The sequence below is a fragment of the Furipterus horrens genome, unplaced genomic scaffold (assembly GCF_987537825.1).
Source record: "Furipterus horrens unplaced genomic scaffold, mFurHor1.1.pri manual_scaffold_12, whole genome shotgun sequence".
In the NCBI taxonomy this organism is placed as follows: domain Eukaryota; kingdom Metazoa; phylum Chordata; class Mammalia; order Chiroptera; family Furipteridae; genus Furipterus; species Furipterus horrens.
In genome coordinates, this window is record NW_028327182.1 from 517,726 (window position 1) to 535,821 (window position 18,096).

Below are 18,096 nucleotides of genomic sequence, written 5' to 3' on the forward strand. Positions count from 1 at the left end.
CCAGGCGGGGCACAGGCAAGAATCAACCAATGACACATGAAAAGGTGGAACAACAAACTAATGTCTCTCTTTCTCACTTCCTCTCTCTCTAAAATCAAGCAATAAAAATATTCAGAAATTGAGATGATGTAAATTGGGTCCAGTGTGTTTCTGACTCAGGAGGGCCTGCTCCCCAGAGGCAGCAGCGTCTGCATCGCTGAGTCTTAGATGGAGGGCTGACAGCATCTCCCTGTGCCTCATGGTGATTAAATTCTTAGAACCTGCTCATCTTTGCAGGAAACGGCAGGTGTTGAGGTTTGTGTCTATATCTGGCAGATAGATTGGTCATAATAATCATATTATTATTATTAATAGTTATTCTTTCTAAGCTCCTTACAAATACTGACTTCTGTGATCCCTGCTGTGGCCCGATGGGGCATGATTCATTTGGAACAGATTGTACGGCGTCTCCCCTCCCCGCCCCCGAGCCTGAGCCAGGGGCTGGCCAGAACCCCCAAACCAGCTGAGTTTCTTCCCACGCCTGGCTCCCCAGCAGTGTTCTCACCACGCCAAAGGGGCAGGAAGGAGTGGCAAGGCCCCCCGGAAAGGGTCTCCTGATGGTTGAAGTGGGAGTGCTCCTGAGCATTCAGTCTATCCCAGTGCTCCCATTAAGGCTGCCATTTACCGGCACGGGCCTGGGCGGACTGGGTCCCGGGAGACCAGTGCACTCTGGGTGCAGCACCTGTAGCCCCGGCTCCAGGCCCCGTCTCCTTGGCTGCCCCGCTGTGGGAACCAGCCTGGCTTCTGCGGCGTTAAGCACCGGAAGGCCAGAACGGAGGCCTGGGCACCGCCCAGTGCAGACCCCCGCGCACCTCTGCTGCCTCACAGGCTGTCTCTGCAGGCCCGATCCGCCTGCCAGGAGTCTTCTTCCAGGCAGAACTGTCATTTGTGATTTTTTTTAAGGTCCTTTCGTCTCCCTTCTGTTGTGTTAGCACCGCCCCCCGCCCCCCAACATCCATCCGTCCGTCCCTCTACCCTCCTATTCTCTGAAACATACTGGCAGTGGCTTAGTGCTTTTCAAACCCCAGGTGGAGGAAGCCCTTTTAAGTTAACGCTTCTGTGTGGGGCTCCCACTCTGGTGCCATTGGAGGGGCTGGGAAGATCAAAGCCCCAGGAGCCCTGCCCCCTGCCGCAGGGGTTTCGTGCCCAGGTGGGACGCCCAGGCAGGTGACTCAGCCATGACAGAGCAGGTGGCGAGGCCACGATGACTCCAGGTAACAATTCTGGGTGCAGCTAACTCCCTGCCTCTCAAACTCGTACCTTCAACACCTTCTGAGGATCCCCAAGAGCGTTCGTTCATGTGGGTTACGTCGACTTTCTGTAGAATGTAGCCCGAATGAGGGAATAATGCAACGGGGACATTTTCCGAGCACAAGCCCACACAAGCCCACAGCCCATCTTTTGTCAGAGCAACATCTGCCCACATGTGCAGCTTCTGGAACATTCTGAACACTCAGGAGAGAATGAGTGAAACATGCAACTGGTGGCCAGGTGGCCCCGTGGGTTGCGGCTCAGCCCCAGGTCAGGTGCCGACAGGAAGCAGCCAGAGATGCACAAATGGGCGGGACGGCCAGTCAACGTTTCTCTTTCTCTCTGAACTCAATACATAGAAATGAAATTTAGAAAAAGACAAATGACATCTTAAACTTCTTTACAGAGAGAATTTTGACTTTGTAGACTGTCTGAAAAAGTCTAGGGGAGCCCACAGGGGTTCCCCAACTACACATATAGGTCCTCGCAACACTGAGGATTGGAAGATTTTGACAGGGTGCCTGGAGACTGCAGCAGCCTTGGTCAGGGACAGGAAAAGTCTCTTAAAATCCCTGGGGAAGTTGTGGAGGTGGCAGCGAGGGCAGTGAGGAGGGCACCTGGCCACGCCGGCGGGGTCAGACCCACCGCCACTCAGCAGCCCGGCACTGGAGTTCAGGCTCAGAAAGAAGTCAGAGCCTAGTCAACGTATATGAGAAAGTGTATTTAGAAAGTCACCGAGGCAGAAGAAGTGAGCGGTAGCAGAAATGGGCTCGAGAACCAAGTTCAGAGGCAGAGGAAGGGCCCGCGGAGCGGCGGAGAGAGAGAGGTAAAGGTGACGCACCTGGGGGAAGAGGCGGGGGCGGGGAGAGGCGGAGGTGTGCGCCCTAAAGGGCTTTTAAGGGTGGGGATTTTAGGGGAGGTCCCAGGGGAGGATCTCAATAGACTATTCATCCGCTGCCCAGGTGTGTCTTTCCGGGGGCATGGCCGCCGCTGATTGGCCAGCGCCGGGGCAGGGGTTAGTCACTGCAGCTGGTCCGCACGTCAGTCGCAGGCCGCTCCATCGAGTTTTGCTGCTTTTCTGGGCCTGGAGCTGAAACACAGCGGAGGCCTGGATGTTGTCTCTGGGGATTCATGCTTAAGGGGTGGCTGTAAACGGGACCGTGTGGGCGTCTTATGAAGTCACTCTTTGTCCCCTTGTTCCTCCTCCAGGGGGGTCCACACCACATGACCAGCGACATGCCAGGGGAGGAAAGGTCACTCTGGGGGTGAGGTCCTTGTTCTCCCAGTTTAGCCCGTTGCTAGGCCCCCGCGACTTTCTGCCCTGGCAACCTTCCATACCTGTGGCCCGAGGTCCTTGCTCTGCTCAGGTCTGTCTAACTGTCTACCATAGAGAAAGTTCTCTTTCATTTGCTTCGGTTTTGTTCTTGGGACCAGCCAATGAACTGACTGACAGGAGCCGCATCCACAGGAGTTAATTTGATGTTAATTGAATTTTTTTTTCCAATTAGATTTTTAGAGAGAGAGAGAAACACCGATTTATTCCACTTATTCACACACTTATTGGTTGGTATTTGCACGTGTCCTGACCGGGGATCGAACCCACAACCTCGGCGTACTAGGACGATGCTCTGGGGGAGCCGCCCGGCCAGGGCTGGTGTTAATGTTAATGTTTGTGTGCGTGGAGGCCTTCAGGGAAAAGAGGTGAAGACCCTGAACAGTGGGTAGACCGGGGGCTTACAGACTATTTTAACAAATGGAAATAAGTTGTGGAGAAGTGACAAGATGAAGGGAAAGGAGTTTGGACATCCAGGGACAGTCCACAGAGAGACTGAAACTATGTGGAGGAGAGCGGGAGAAGCAAAGGTTATTGGAGGAGGCTGGCTGGTCCAGACCTCCCCGCACCCGGGCTGACTTTCCATGTCAGGCAGAAGACTTGTTTCCTCTGCGCCCAGCTGTGGCTGGAAACCACCCCCCCCAGACGGAGATGATGCCCTGCTTTTAGGCAGGAAAGAAGGGGCCGAGAGCTGTCTGCCTCTGCTGCTCCTCATTGCCTTCAGCTAAAAATAACCGTGCGTCAAAAGTGGCGTCTTTTGGGATGATAAGTGATTGTACTGAGCTCTCACTGGTCCCCTTCAGTAAACCAGAGGAATGGGCAGTCCTGGCCGGTGTGGCTCCGGTAGTTGGAGTGTGGTCCCCGCACCGAAAGGTCGTGGGTTTGATGGTGGGGGCGCATGCCTAGGTTGCAGGTTGGGCCCTCAGTCGGGGTGCATACAGGAGGCAACAGATCGATGTGACTCTCACTACAACATTTCTCTCTCTCTCCCTTTCTCCCTCTCTCTCAAATCAATAAATGCATCCTCAGGTGAGAATTAAAAAAGAAAAAGAAGAGTGGTTAACCACCTAAGTTCTCTGCTCTGGGAAGTCCTGGCAGCCTGAACAGCCAGTCTGTCTGAGCATGCTCACTCTGAGATGGACTTGGCGGGGGGCGCAGTGCCAGGGTTCACGGGGGCAGCTGCCAAGGACGCCAAAGGGCAAGGCCGCTGGGGCCACGAGAAGGGGCTGGAAGCAGCTGCCTGCTCACCCACTTCCCCCACCGAAGCGGCAGAGCAGGACCCTCCAGGGACGAAAGAGCAAAGAGGCCGTTCTATGGAACTGGGAGGCTGAGTGGGGACAAAGGGCCGCACCTGCCGAGGGGCAGCCAGCAGGGCAGGGGGTGGTCCCTGGGGCCCGGGAGGGTGGTGTGAGGCAAGCAGGGGACAGCACCCCAGTCCCATGATGCCAGGGAAACAGGAGCAGGCTCAGGGAGGAGACAGGAAGTTCCTCCGTTTGGATGATGAGTTCACTCCTGCTTCTGGCTCTCCATGGAGCTACTGTCCCCGGGACCTGCCACCTGTGGTCTCAGACCCCCTGGGATGAAGCGGTTTGCCCCCACTTCCTGTTTATCAGCTCCTGCTCTCCCCTCCCGGATTCACACCAGCCACGCTTGCTGATCCTGCCCCGGTAAAGGAACCCCCCTTCCGCTGAGACCCCTGCACCTCTAAGGCTGACTGCTTCCTGCCTTGTCTTGGAAAAATGGGGAGAGTCCGTCTCTTCGCTCAGTTGGAAACTCCTCCAGGCCGGGCACCTGGTCGAACACACGTGTGTCAACCTGTTCCAGGGCCCGGCCCGATTCCTAACACCCCGTCGGTGCTTAATTAACATCCAGGGGAAAAAAGGGGCTCCTCTTACTTCCTCCTGCCCTCCCTCACCCTACAATCTCTGCAGAAACTGCCACGTCTTGTCCTGACCTGGAACTGCCTTCACGCGCAGCCACCCCAAGCGGGTGAGACTTGGCCCCGGGGAGGACCGGGAGAGCCGAGGAGGCCGGGGGTGGCCCCACCTGCGGGGTGGGCACTGGGGAGAAGGCTCCTGCACGATGCTTCTCATCCCTGCTGCCTCTTGGCTTGTTTGTTTTGTAGTTTTTTTAAAGGATTTAATTTAGTTATTTTTAGGGAGAGGGGAAGAAGAGAAGGAGAGAAACATCAGTGTGTGGTTGTCTCTTACGCGCCCCCAACTGGGGACCTGGCCCACAACCCAGGCCTGTGCCCTGACTGGGAATCGAACTGGCGACCTTTTGGTCCACAGGCCGGCGCTCAGTCCACTGAGCCTCACCAGCCAGGGCTGCTTTTGTTTTGCCTACTGTCTGTTTCTGGCTCTTCTAACCATGTTATTCTTGGTGTCCCTAGTGCTGTGGCCCCTTCAGGGGCGCTCCACCTCGGGAGGAGAGGGGACATGAATTGGGACCTCGCCCCGGCTGGCCTGCTCTTCATTCTTTACATCCATGCTTATGGAGCCCCTCGCGCGGGCCAAGCACGGTTGTGGGTGTGGGGACCCAGCCGTCAACAAGATAGGCAGATACCCCAGGTTGTGGCATCCAGCAGCATCCCGTCCCTCCACCCCCCTGCCCCAGGGGGGGCTAGGACTTCTGACAAAGGTCAGAGGCCACCAAAGGCATTGAACAAATGCGTTGCCAGGTCCAACCTGGTTTCAGAGGTGATGGGTGGTGGGAACGAAGTCCCGCTCCACTCACCTCTGGCGTCCGCCCGGGACCCTCTTCCTCCCCAAGGTGTATGAGCTGAACGGGGCGACCCACGACCAGGAGTGGGCGGTGAGGACCTACAGAGACGTGGCTTCTGTGTTTGCGAAAACACATCCTGGGTTTCTTGGAATCAAAATCATTTATTCAGATAACAGGTGAGGGAGAACCCACTGAAATGGAGAGAGTGGGAGCGGGGGGTGTGGGCAGAGCCCCCGGCTGGGTTGGGGGGGCCTGGGCGCCGGAGACCCCTGGGCTGGGCGGTGCACTGGGCGTGAGAGCAGGCCATTGCTGACGACCCTGCTAGTCCGGGTCTTTCCACCCCGACTGAAGCAGAAACCGGGCCGTTTTCCAGGCAGTGACTCTAGGCTGTGGTCCCACCTCTGCCTGGATGTTGGCATGATGGGCCCCCTTCCTTGTTTTAATTTGCCACCGGGCTTCTGCCTGAAGTCAGAACTGGGACGTGTTGGCTGCGTGTGAGGCCTGGATTGGTGGCCGGGCCTGAGTGACAGCGGCCTCAGCACCTGGGTGTGGAGACCCTGCAGTGGCCTGGGGGTGAAAGAAGGACCCGCGTTTGCCCTGAGCAAGTGCAGATGCCTTAGAACTTAATGTTCTCCCCAGCCTCCCCCCAGTGGGCACTCGGCCCTCCTGTCAGGGAGCAGCCAGTCTGAGGGCTGTGCCCGTCCAGGGCTGGCTGGAGACACGGGGCAGAGCCAGATGGGGTCACACCCACGCATCAGGGGCAGGGCTCAGGAGGATGGTCAGACCCCCAGGAGCCCCCGCCCCGCCCCGTCAGGGCTCAGGGCCATCGGGGCTGCACCTGTGTGCTGGTCACCAGGCAGCAGCTGCAGGACGGGCGGCCTGGGGGCCAGCGCAGGGGGGTGTCCGCACCAGCTGCGGTGAGAAGGTGGGCAGGTGGGGAGCGACCCCAGGCGCCCGGGCTGAGCACTGACACCGGTGAGCCGGCCGCCAGGCAGAACCACCCCCAGCCCAGGTTGTGTTGGCCTCTCCGGCCGGCAGGCCACCTGCCCATCCCCACGCTGGGCCTGACTGGGCTGGCTCAAGGCTTAGCCGGGTGGTCCTGCAGTTCCTGGCCCTGCTGATGGTTTCAGAGCGGGAGGACGGCCGCTGCCGGAGGACCTGGCAGGGACTTGGGTGACCTGCAGCATTTCACCGGTGACCAGCGGACCGAGAGCGGGCTTCTGTCCTGCACCCACTTCCAGCACCCAGCCTCTTCGGGGCGCAGGACCAGTTTGGGACAAGGCCACGTTGCTTTACCCACACGAACAGTGACACTTGTCTCCTGGGTCCCCCATCTTCGCCTGCTTCTCACACCCTGTGGGTCCCTCTGCAGCCGGCCAGAGTCCTGGGCAGGGACGGACCCGGGGGAAATTCTCTCAGCTGTAGCCACTTCAAGGGGTCAAAGGGCCCTCCTGGGGTGGCCACAGGGCAGTGGCCGCGGAACACCCTGGACTGGACAAGATGACCAGCCGCCGGAGCTGCCAGGGCCCCCGGCTCCCTCAGCCCCACGTCACGCTGTCCTGTCTGTCTCTCACAGATCCAAAAACGTGTCCCTCATCGCGAAATCCGTCCAGATGGCCATGAAGCTTCGGACTGAGTTCCCAGGGACGGTGGCGGGGTTTGACCTGGTAACTGTCTGGGCAGCAGGGCGGTGCCTGCAGGCTCGCTGGGACGGGCACAGTCCCCAGAGAAGGGAGCGCACGGGAGGCCCAGGTCCCGGGATCAGGAGGGACTCGGGGAGCAGGGCAGTGGTGCCGGGTGGGCTTGGTCCCGTCTCCCCGCCTGCTGCCCCTGTTCAGAGCCGGGGCTGCTCTTGTCCTCTCTCCTCCAGTCACTCAGGCAGACAACCCCCCCCCCCACGCCCCAATCAAAGCCTCAGCCTGATGCTACCAGCCAGGCCTCACTTCCCCCGAGGACTTGTTGCTGAGTTAATTCAGGCTCAGACGCCTTCTTACAGAGTCTGCGCATTTTCCTGGAGACTTTGCTGAAGTAGCAGCTCGCAGACCAGCCGCAGCCCCAGGGGGCGGATTTCAAGGGATCAGCTTTTCTGGACCACAGATGTCCATCCCCCTGGGGCCTCAGGGAGGTGGAGAGGGGGCTCCAGGCTCCGCTGTCCAGAAAGGGGACAGAAGTCCCTCCCATCTTGGCTTTTACCTCCACGTGCAGTGCGGCAAAGGAGCCTCAGCCAGTGCAGAGCTCCTGGAAGAGTCCGTCCAGGACTGGAATGGACAAGTCCTCGTGGGAAACCGGGGTGCAGGTGGCTCCCGTTCAAGGGGTCCATTGCAGGCTCCGTTTCTTTCACGCCTACACGCCATCCTACCGCATCAACTACCCACGTTTGCTTTCTTTATAAAAACAAGTTAAATTTGGGCTCAGAGGGAGGTGTCCCTCTCCCCAGTGGTGCTCTTACCGCCTGCACACAGCCGCAAAGCCCTGGACGTGCAGGGTGTCCTGGGCCGTGGTTTGGGGGTAGCTGCTCTTCCCGTGAGTTACCGTGGAGTCAATTGAGTGGAAGAGGGGCGCTGCCAGGACGCTGACCCCACCCCCACCCCGTCCCAGGAATGGCTGGCGAACTGTGTCCTGAGACCTGCCCAGTGCAGGCTCCGCCGCCCTGCTCCCCACTCTCTCTCGGTCCCCTTGGCTCTCAGCCTCGGCCTCTGTGTTCTCTCTCTGTCTCCCTGTCTTCCTGTCTCAGCCTCGGCCTCTCTTGCTCCCCCTCCGTCACTGTTCCTTCCCCACAAGGAGCTCAGGGCGGAGCACAAGGCGCTTGGGAGGGGGTGGGAAAAGACAAGATGGGAAGGAGTTAGGGGAAAGTCTTGGGGGCAAGAATGCACCCTTTTTTCTGTCCTGCTTCTGCAGCTGGGTGACCAAGTCCTCAAACCACAGGGGCGGGGTCTGGGGCAGGGCGTCCCCAGGCCGCAGGGGCCCCCTCAGCGAAGCGAGCCCCGGACCACGCAGGCGGCCCCACAGCCTCCTCTCTGTCCTGCAGGTGGGGCGCGAGGACACTGGCCACCCCTTGTCCTACTACAGGGAGGCGCTGATGATTCCTGCCTCGCAAGGCTTTAGGCTGCCCTACTTTTTTCATGCCGGAGAGACAGGTAAGCCATGGAGAGACGAGGACCGGGGACAGAGGAGGCGGCAGATGGGAGGGGTGCCCACAGGTCACTGGCACCTGTCCATGCCCCGTTTCACCCTGACAGCAGATTAGACCCCGGAGGGGCAACAGCAGTACTAACAGCAGAGCCGGACGCTTTCTGTACGTGGTCTCAGTCTCACCCCCGTCCTCATTTTATAGACAAAGAGCGCAAGGCCCCGAACATGTACAAGGGAAGGTCGCGGAGCCTGAACGTGAGCCTGTTACGGTAGCCTCCACTTTATGATGCGTGACCAGTGCCTGAGAGGTTAATGCGCCTTCCCCAAGTCACGCCCTGTGAGCGACCCGCCCTGGCACCCAGGGGCCCTGTCCACACGCATAGATGCAGAGGAGGACACCCTGCGTGGTCCGGGTGGTCTGGCCACTGTGGCTTCTGAAATGCCCCAAGCTCAGCACACCCCCTCCACCCTCCCCGAGCTCAATACGAGAGCTCGGTCACCTCTCAGGTGCTGCCACATTCCAATTCTTAAAGTGTGGGAACGCTGAGCAAAAGGAGCCCCAGATCATGGCTGCCATTTCAGATCAAAGGGAACATCTGAGGGGCATGGACCAGGAGGGAAGGTCGCTGCTGGGCTCCTGGTGGCCTTGGGTCCTGGCCACCGGCCACCTCAGAGGAGTAGAGGCAGGAGAGAGCAGTGGGGAGCTGGAGTTCACAGCCAGGCTTGCTTTATCACACCATTTCTCAGCGGAAAGGCCTCTTTTCCCCAACATTTCCAGTCCCCATGGATCACAGCTGTCCTAAGAGGCTTAAAGACCTGTTTGCAGGGAAGGGGGCGGGGCTTGCTAACCCTGAAGAGCTTGTGGTCTCGTTGGGAGAATCCATCCCACCTGTGTGACATCATCCCGACGCTGTAATGCAGGGTCCGACCAAGTGCTGAGAGCTGTGGCCCTCAGAGAAGATGCTGCCAGGACCTGGGTATTTAATACCCGGGAGGAATGGGTGCCCCTCCCTTTTGAAAGAAGATATATCTTTGAAAAGTACTAGACAGGAAACCAGTGAAAACCTACCCAAAAGCACACACCCTATTCAGCAATGGGAGGGTGTTGTTTTTTGTTTGTTTTTTGGTTTTATTCCTCACAGAAAAGTGCAATTTTTATACTTTACACATGGACCAACTAGGATGCCTCTGGCTGCCAGGAATGGAATGCACACATTCAGTGGGCTTCACAATGAGCCCCTCTGTTATCTCACATAATAAGCGATGCCCACTGTCCTGGGATCTCACCTTCCCCAGTTGTGGGATGCTGAAGTAACCTGTAGGTGTGACCACCTCCCACCAGTGAAGCACAAAAGAGATGTTTCCTTCAGGAAAGGAAGCCCCAGAGGCTCCTCACCCATAAGCCCGCAGGCCAGCCTTGGGGCTCTCCTAGCTGCAAGGGTAGTGGGGCAGGTCAGGACCTTCTCACCCTCTAAAGCAGGCCTGGCCGCATGGCAGGCACCATGGGGATGCTGGGACGGAGGCAGCCAACATCCCCGCTGAAGTGTGCAACATATTTTTGTAAAGATTATAAACATGGAATTCCCAGAAAATAGCTCTGGAAACAACCCAAGCACGGGAAGAAAGAATATGGACTGTGGGGTCACACACACCAAGGTGTGAAACCCAAGTTTGCTGCTGAGTACCTTGTTCAATCCATAAAGCCCATGTCGGTTTTAAATTCCCCATCTGCATACATACACATATTTATACATACATACATGCATATAATACATATATACATACATTCATACACATATTCCTAAAACAAAGACATGCCATAACTCTCTTGAACATTGTTATAAAATATGGACTTCTGGCCAAGATGAAGGCCCAGTGCAGACACGCTGCATCTCCCTCCACAACTAAGAAGGAATACACCTACGTCAAAACTAGAAACAACCAGAAGTTACAGAAAATCAAACTGCATGGAAGTCCAGCAAACAAAGATATAAAGAAGAAATACTCATCCAGACAGGCAGGAGGGGCAGAGCAGGGGCGGAGAGGACGTGGTGTAGTGGTGACAGCAGCGGCAGACTGGCAGAAAGCACAGTCACACCTTTGAAAAAGTCAGGAGGGACACCTGGGGAGCGCTCCCAGCTCCTCACCAGACCACACAGCTCATGGTCCCAGCACCAGGGAAAATCAGGCCTCATTGCTTCTGACTGTGCAAACCAGTGGGGGTTGGGGTGGAGGCAGAAACTCCTGGTCTCTCAGAAGTCTGCTTGTTTAAAGGGACCCCACGGTCTTAGAACGTCCACAGACCAACCCACTCTGGGAGCAACGGCCAGGGCAGCAGCTAGAGAGGCGCCAGTCCCATACGGAAGAGGGAGAAGTGCCTGGAAAAGGGGCGAGTGCTGAGCAAGCAGCATTGTTTCCTCTCAGGCCCCTCCCCCCCACACAGCGCCACAACGTGGTGAAACGGTTCGCCCTGCACTGACGAATACCTAAGGCTCCGCCCCTTACAATGTAACAGGAGTGACAGCTCTCCCTAAGACACAGAGGGAAACAAACACAGGATTCTGTCCAGATGAGGAGACAGAGAAGTATGGCCCAAAAGGGGGAACGGATCAAAGTTCCAGTGGGAGAACTAAGCGACAAGGAGACAGCCAACCTAACAGATGAGGAGATAGCCAACCTAACCGACGCAGAATTCAAAACACTGGTGATAAAGATGCTCACAGGCTTGACAGATATTCTTGAGTACGGCAAACACAGAAGGGCAGAAGTGAAGTTTATGCTAAGTGAAATGAAGGAAAATCCACACAAAACCAATGGTGAAGGGAAGAAAACTGGGGTTCAAATCAATGATTTGGAACATAAGGAAGAAAACAACAGTCAACCAGTACAGAATGAGGAAACAAGAATTGAAAAAAATGAGGAGAGGCTTGGGAACCTCTGGGACAACTTTAAATGTGCCAACATCCGAACCAGAGGGGTGTCAGAAGAGAAAGAGCAAGAAATGGAAAACTTATGTGAAAAGAAAATGGAGGAAAAATTCCCAAATTTGGTGAAGGAAAAAGACATACAAGTCCAGGAAGCATGGACAGTCCCGGATGAGCTGGACCCAGAGGGGACCACACCAAGACACATCATCATTAAAATGCCAAAGGTGAAAGATAGAGAATCCTAAAAGCAGCAAGAGAGAAGTGGAGAGTTACATACAAAGGGGTGCCTGTAAGACTCTCAGCTGATTTCTCAAAAGACACTTTGCAGGCAAGAAGGGACTGGCAAGAAGTATTCAATATGATGAAAAGCAAGGACTTCTATCCAGCAAAGCTATTACTTAGAATGGAAGGGCAGATGAAGTCCTTCCCAGACAAGGTAAAGCTAAAGGAGTTCATCATCACCAAGCCATTATTACATGAAATGTCAAAGGGACTTACTTAAGAAAAAGATCAAAACTATGAACACTAGAATGACAACAAACTCACAAGCATCAACAACTGAATCTAAAAAATAAAAACAAAATCCGACTAAGCAAACCAGAACAGGAACAGAATCATAGGTATGGGGATAATCTGGAGGGTTATCAGCTGGGAGGGGAAGGGGGAGAAATGGGGACATGGTGCAGGGATTAAGAAGCATAATCAGTTGGTAAGAAATAGGGGGAAGTTAAGAATAATATAGGAAAGGGTGAAGCCAAGGGACTTACATGTACAACCCATGGACATGAACTAAGGGGGGTGGGATTGCTGGAGGGAAGGGCGGGTACTGGGCAGAAGGGAGCAAAGGGGGGAGAAATTGGAACTACTGTAACAACATCATCAATAAAATAATCTTTAAAAAAGAAAAAAGAAAATGTGTGTTTATCTGTGTTCATGTTCACCCACCTTCCTTTTCTTCCTGGGGGGAGGGGTCTGGAGTCTTCCTCTGAGGATGACCTGCGGGTCAAGTCCATCGTGATAAAGACTCCCCCTTTCTCCACAGACTGGCAGGGCACCGCTGTCGACGGAAACCTTCTGGATGCCCTAATACTGAACTCCACCAGGTTCGGCCATGGATTCGCTTTGACCAAACACCCAGCAGTCTGGACTGACTCACAGAAGAAGGACATCCCTGTAGAAGTCTGTCCCATCTCCAATCAGGTAAGTGTGACCCAGGGGGCCACCCAATGCGACCTCCTCCCCAGCCCCAGTCTCTGCTCTAACTCCCAGGCTTCCTCCGGGATGATTCTCCCTCCTGAGCTCACTTGTCTCCTGGGTTCCACCCCTCCCACCCCAGTCTAGTGAAGTCATTTAGGAAGGGCCCTTCCCTAAACCGTTCATGATAGTGAGGGTCCCCGGCGGGCTGGGATTTGGGGCAGAGCTGTGGACAAAGCTGAAGGGACACTGGGGCAGCCAGGGAGGTGGCTGGGGCCGCGGGCGCCGCTGCTCCCTCAGCCGCGTGGGTGCTTTGTGAACCCGCCCGTCTTGCTTACGCGCTGCTGAGCGGGATGAGCAAACAGATGCCTGTGGTGGGCACGAAACTGGGAGAAGGTCGGGAGAGCTTGAGGACTGGCTCTTGTCCCCATGGTAGCACTTTGCCCAGAGGTGACCCAATGCTCAGAAGCGCAACGGGGCGAAGACAGAAAGACAGAAGCTCGCGGTGCTTCCCGGTCACCGTTTGTCCTTCCCCGTGGCCTCCTCCTGCGCAGGTTCTGAAACTGGTGTCGGACTTGAGGAACCACCCCGCAGCTGTTCTCATGGCGACGGGGCACCCCATGGTGATCAGCTCGGACGACCCAGCCGTCTTCGGTGCCAAAGGCTTGTCCTATGATTTCTATGAGGCCTTCATGGGCATCGGCGGGATGCAGGCTGACCTGAGGACCCTCAAGCAGCTGGCCATGAACTCCATCAAGTGAGTGGCCTGGGTGCCTCAGACCCTGTACCCCTGCCCGCCCTCTTCCACCCCACAGCCCTGTTCACTCCCCGCAGAGGTTCCGGGCAGAAGCCTGGAAGGTCTCTGAATTTCCTCCACATTGTCTCTGTTCCGTTACCGCTCTGGGACTGGGGAAGACTAAGAGTCCTGCCCTGCCTCCCACCCCCTTCCCTGGGGCTGACTTGGGACCCTCTCCTCCTGCAGGTACAGCGCCCTGCTGGACACAGAGAAAAAGGCCGCCATGGAAACCTGGGCAGAGAAGTGGGATGAGTTTGTCGCCGACCTGGCCCGGAGGCCGGAGCGAGGAGACAGCCCTGCGTGACCCCAGCCTCGGATGCCTGCCACCAGCTGCCTCCCCTTTCAGGGATTCCTGAATCTTTGCCAGTGTGCTCTCCACCCCCATTTCTTAATAAAAGATGGCCGTGGGAAGATTAGCAAAGGCCTCTGTCTTGTTTAACGTCTCAGAAACAGTTGATCAATTGAGCCCGCGTTTTTGAAGTATTTTTCCTCTCTCAGCCTCGGGGACATCGGCGCTGCTGGTTTTCTCCTTTTTCTCTGGCCATTGCGCCGAGGTCCCTTTCCACGTCTCTCTGTCTGATTCCCCAGTTTATTGATTCACGGAGGCCCCAGGAACCTCAGAAACCTACTATGTGCAATCCTGAAGGCTCAGTCTCGTCCCTTTCCATCTTTTCCTGGTTTTTCCCCATCTTAATCAATGGCACTTCCATCCCTTCCACCCAGGAGCTCAAAGTTTCAGTGAAATTCTTGACCCTGCTCCGTCTCTGCTCCCTGACCAAGCGCCTCTCCGTCTCTGCTACCGCCATCGGCTCAGTTCAAGCCGAGCCGCTGTCTGTCCCCTCCGGATTATGACAACGGCCTTCTAATTGATCTCCCCTTTCTTCTCTTTGCTTTTTCCAATTCATTTTTCACAAAACGATGGCTTTTAAAAAGTTAAATTAACTCAGCCCTTGGCTCCACGGGTTGGAACACCGAGTACACCTCAAGGCTGTGGGTCTGATCCCCGGCTGGGGCGTGTACGGGAGGCAACTGATCGATGTTTCTCTCTCATATCTATGTTTTGTGCTCTCTCTCTGCAGAATCAATAAATACAATAGAAAAAAATTAATTTAAGTGGATTCAAGTTACAACTCAGTGCACTTAGAAAACTGAGGTGTCCCAACAGGGCCTCCTGTTGACTCGGCATCCCCTCCAGTGGCCTCCGACCCAGGACCCCCGCTGCGCCAGGCTCTGGCCACACCGGGCCTCTGTCCCTCAGCTGGCCCCGCCGCTGTCCCGAGCCAGGTCTCCTCTCGCTGCCTCTGCCCGGCCGGTTCTCGTTCTCCACGTGGGTCTAACGGCTGGTCGTCTCTCGGATTTCAGGTTTCCGAGGACTGTCTCAGACAGGGTCCCCACATTCCCCGGCCCAGTAGCTTCTCTCGTGCCGCCTTGTGTGTTTCCTTCCTGACTTACCACAGTTCGTAATTTCACGTTTATTTCTGGGGTCCCAGCCTCCCTCCCACCAGCCTGGATGCTCCGTGTGAGCACACACTCACGATGTTCCGCGTGTGCTGTGAACCCGGGGACCTCGGGGCCCTCAGTGGACGACGGAGCGCAGGGGCATAACCTGCAGGCCCTTGGCGGGGGGCTGAGACGGGAGGGAGCAGGGCAGCCTCCCCAAACGGCCTGCCGAGTTTTCCAAGCTGGCCACAACGGGGTCCAGGACCCCAAAGTGCCCCCTCTCCCACGGCCAGGAGGCGGAAGGGCTGATGCTGCCCCTGCTTCCCGCAGGAACCGGCCACTTAGGGACGGGGTGTCCATACAGCACAGACCGTGTCTCCAGGCCGAGGCTAAGTCAGCGCACGGGACCCTAAGCAGGTTCCCGAAAGATACTTCACGCGCCGCTCGCACAGCGAAATAGCCACGTCCTCGGAACAGCACAGCCCGCGTTGTCCCGCCCCGGGAGGGACAGCGCTGTCCCCACGCGCCAGTCCGGGCAGCCGCAGCCCCTCCGACGGCAGCGCCCTGACCGCCGCCGCCCGCGGGCCGGCCGGCTCACACCCGCGCGCCCGGCCGACCCCTCCCGGGACCGCGGGCGGGCTCCCGGCCCCGGAAACGGCCTCGGTTTCCTGTCCCCACGCCGCCTCCGCCCCCCGCCGAGACCTCCGCCCCGAGCCTTCCCTTTGTCCAGGGCCCCGCCCCCGCCCCGGCCCCGCCCCCAGCCCCAGCCCCTCCTGCGGGCGGCGGCGCCCTCCCGGGCCCAGGGGCTGCCATTTAGCGGGAACCGGCCGACGCACGAGCCTGCGGAAAGCAAATGGCGAGGAGAGGGCGACGGGGCTGGCGGGAAGGACCCCTCCCCCGCGAGGGCGCCTCCGGGGCGGCACCTGCGGGCGGGCGGGGCGCTGCTGACCCCTGGCGGCCGCGCCGCGCTCCGACGGCTTCCCGCGCGCTCTGCTGTCGCCTGCGGCCACTCCGGGCAACGACACTCACGACACTCAGGGGTCATCCCTCCTGATTGCGGACCGTCGTGTCTGCTGCACCCCGTTAGAGGGCGTGGTGCAGGGTGGGGGAGCAGCGCCGCCACGGGTTTCAGGTTTTATTATATTGAAATAAACATGTTAAGTAGCTGTACAATCCTGCCTAGGCCCAGAAGAAAAAAATAAAAATAAATAAATAAATAAATAAATAAAGTAGCTGTCGTCGTCGTCGGCAGCCGTCCGTCTCGAGAGACGATGGTGTAGCTTCTTAAGAGTCTATCTGCACCGCCGAGAATGGCTGTGCAGTCCGACTCGGGAGTGACATGGTATCTGTCTCCTCCCGTGTTGAATCGACATCTTGCGATGACGCTGGAGTGTCCTCTCCAGTGAAGCTGAAGCTACAGAGCCTGGGCAGGGTGATATGGAGGGTCTGCTGTTGCCCATGCAGCAGACCCCCCCTCTCTTCGCAGCTGAAGGGTCCAAGGGAAAGACGGAGTCAATACAGCTTGGCTTCAGGTGCGCCGCAGGAGTTGCCGGTGTTGACTACAACGTCAAACCGCCTTAGGGACTCCGGCTCCGGATTTTCTGTCGGGGTTTACTCCCTTAGCCTTTCCCCTGAAGAGGTATGCCGCAAGGCAGCGGAGGTTTTTTTTGGAGTCAGAGTTTTCCTTCTCTGAAAGTAGCTGTACAATCACACTAAAAAAATGTTTTTAAAAAGAGAAAAACGATACATTGGAAAGTCTTCCGTCCACCCCTACATCCTCCTGTCCTCCTTCCCACCCCGCCCAATTTTCCCACGACGTCTCAGTTTCTGTGTTTCTTGATGCAAAATAAATGAATAAAAATATATTGTTTTCCCCTTTCTGATTTAACAGACAGCAACTTATCCATGCCGCTCTGTTCTTTTTATTTAATAATATTGTCCTAGGGATCTTTCCATTTTAGTACACAAAGTACTTCTTTTTTTCTAACTGGGAACACACTCTAGTTTAATTCACAAGGCCCCTGGGTTGTTTTCAAATATGCTTTTATATACGTTTTTTATTTTATTTTATTATACTTTTAATTTAATTTTATTTTATTAATTTTTATCCTGACCCAGGGACACGCTCACTGATCTTAGAGGGGGGGTTCGGCTCAGGAGCGCTGTCAGTGTGGAGAGCAGGACCAATAAAATGGCACCGGTCCGATCAAGGTAGGACAAAGTTTAGAAAACAAAACGGCATCACTCATGTCCACCAAGAGCGCTGCCAGTGAGCCTGACACTTTGGTCGGAGAAGGAACGACCTAAGTCACGCCAGGCGCCCTGCCGAATGCCTGCCAGGGCGGCACACGCACGACACCGGCGCACAGACGCGTCCGCAGAGAGCGCACACCACGGTCACAGCGCGGGGGGCTCCTGGCCCGCAGCGCAGCTCCATGGGGAGCCAAGAATGTGGGGACCATGGAGGTGGACTTCCGAGCCGCCGCCGGACGCCGCTCCACGCTGCCCTGGGCCCCGCGCAGCCGGAGGGAGGCTGTGCCGACCGAGCTGGGAACCCGCCCGCAGCCTGCGACGCCCGCGCGCCCACGCTGTCCGCGGACCTGGGACGGAGACTCCGGGCGTCGGGTTCGTGAACCGCCCCACTGATTGTCGCGCGGCGACTGCGTCTGATATTACAGAGCGAAAGGTTTTACTGTCACGTGGACGTCCTCTCTCGGGTGACCCTGCATGTCACGAAAGCTGAGTTTGAGCAACAGCTCCCGGGGCTCTCGCCTCGTCCCTCGCCGCTGCCCAGCAGACTCTGCCCGGCGACCTTCTCCCCCGGGCCGGCGGTGCGCGCTCACCTCTAGGAAAGACCCTAACGCGACCCTCCTCGTGAGGTGCAGGTCGTACCGAGGGTGCTCGACGGTCATACTTGCCAGGAGCCTCCTCCCTACCCGTCAGGAGCGGGGCGAGGCTGCACCTGTGTGCTGGTCACCAGGCGGCAGCTGGCAGGACGGGCGCCCTGGCTCTGCTCAGGGGCTCCCTGGGGGCCAGCGCAGGAGGGCGTTAGCGCCGGCTGCAGGGTCCCCACCGGGCTCTGCGGGGAGAAAGTGGTCACGTGGGGCGCGCGAACTTAAGCTCCCGGAACTGAGCCTCTCCGCTGCCCCGCGCGTAGCCCAGGTCCGGGCCTCGCACGCGGGACTACAACTCCCGAGAGGCCGCGGGCGCCGCCGGCAGCTGATTGGCTGCACGGCGGGGGCGGCCGCGGGCCACGCAGG

At 57.2% G+C, this 18,096-nt stretch overlaps 1 protein-coding gene across 3 annotated transcripts in view; it reads left to right on the forward strand.

Annotated features, from left to right (window-relative positions):
* Positions 1-13,807, forward strand: part of ADA2 (adenosine deaminase 2) — a 43,411-nt gene extending 29,604 nt beyond the window's left edge. For all 3 annotated transcript variants that reach the window (XM_090258778.1, XM_090258780.1, XM_090258779.1), the window contains exons 5-10: positions 5,396-5,523; positions 6,924-7,014; positions 8,376-8,484; positions 12,449-12,606; positions 13,155-13,357; positions 13,583-13,807. In XM_090258778.1, coding sequence (XP_090114904.1) covers positions 5,396-5,523; positions 6,924-7,014; positions 8,376-8,484; positions 12,449-12,606; positions 13,155-13,357; positions 13,583-13,700 — 807 coding nt within the window. In that variant the 3' untranslated portion in view covers positions 13,701-13,807. The remainder of the gene's footprint in view (positions 1-5,395; positions 5,524-6,923; positions 7,015-8,375; positions 8,485-12,448; positions 12,607-13,154; positions 13,358-13,582) is intronic.
* Positions 13,808-18,096: the final 4,289 nt, after the last annotated feature.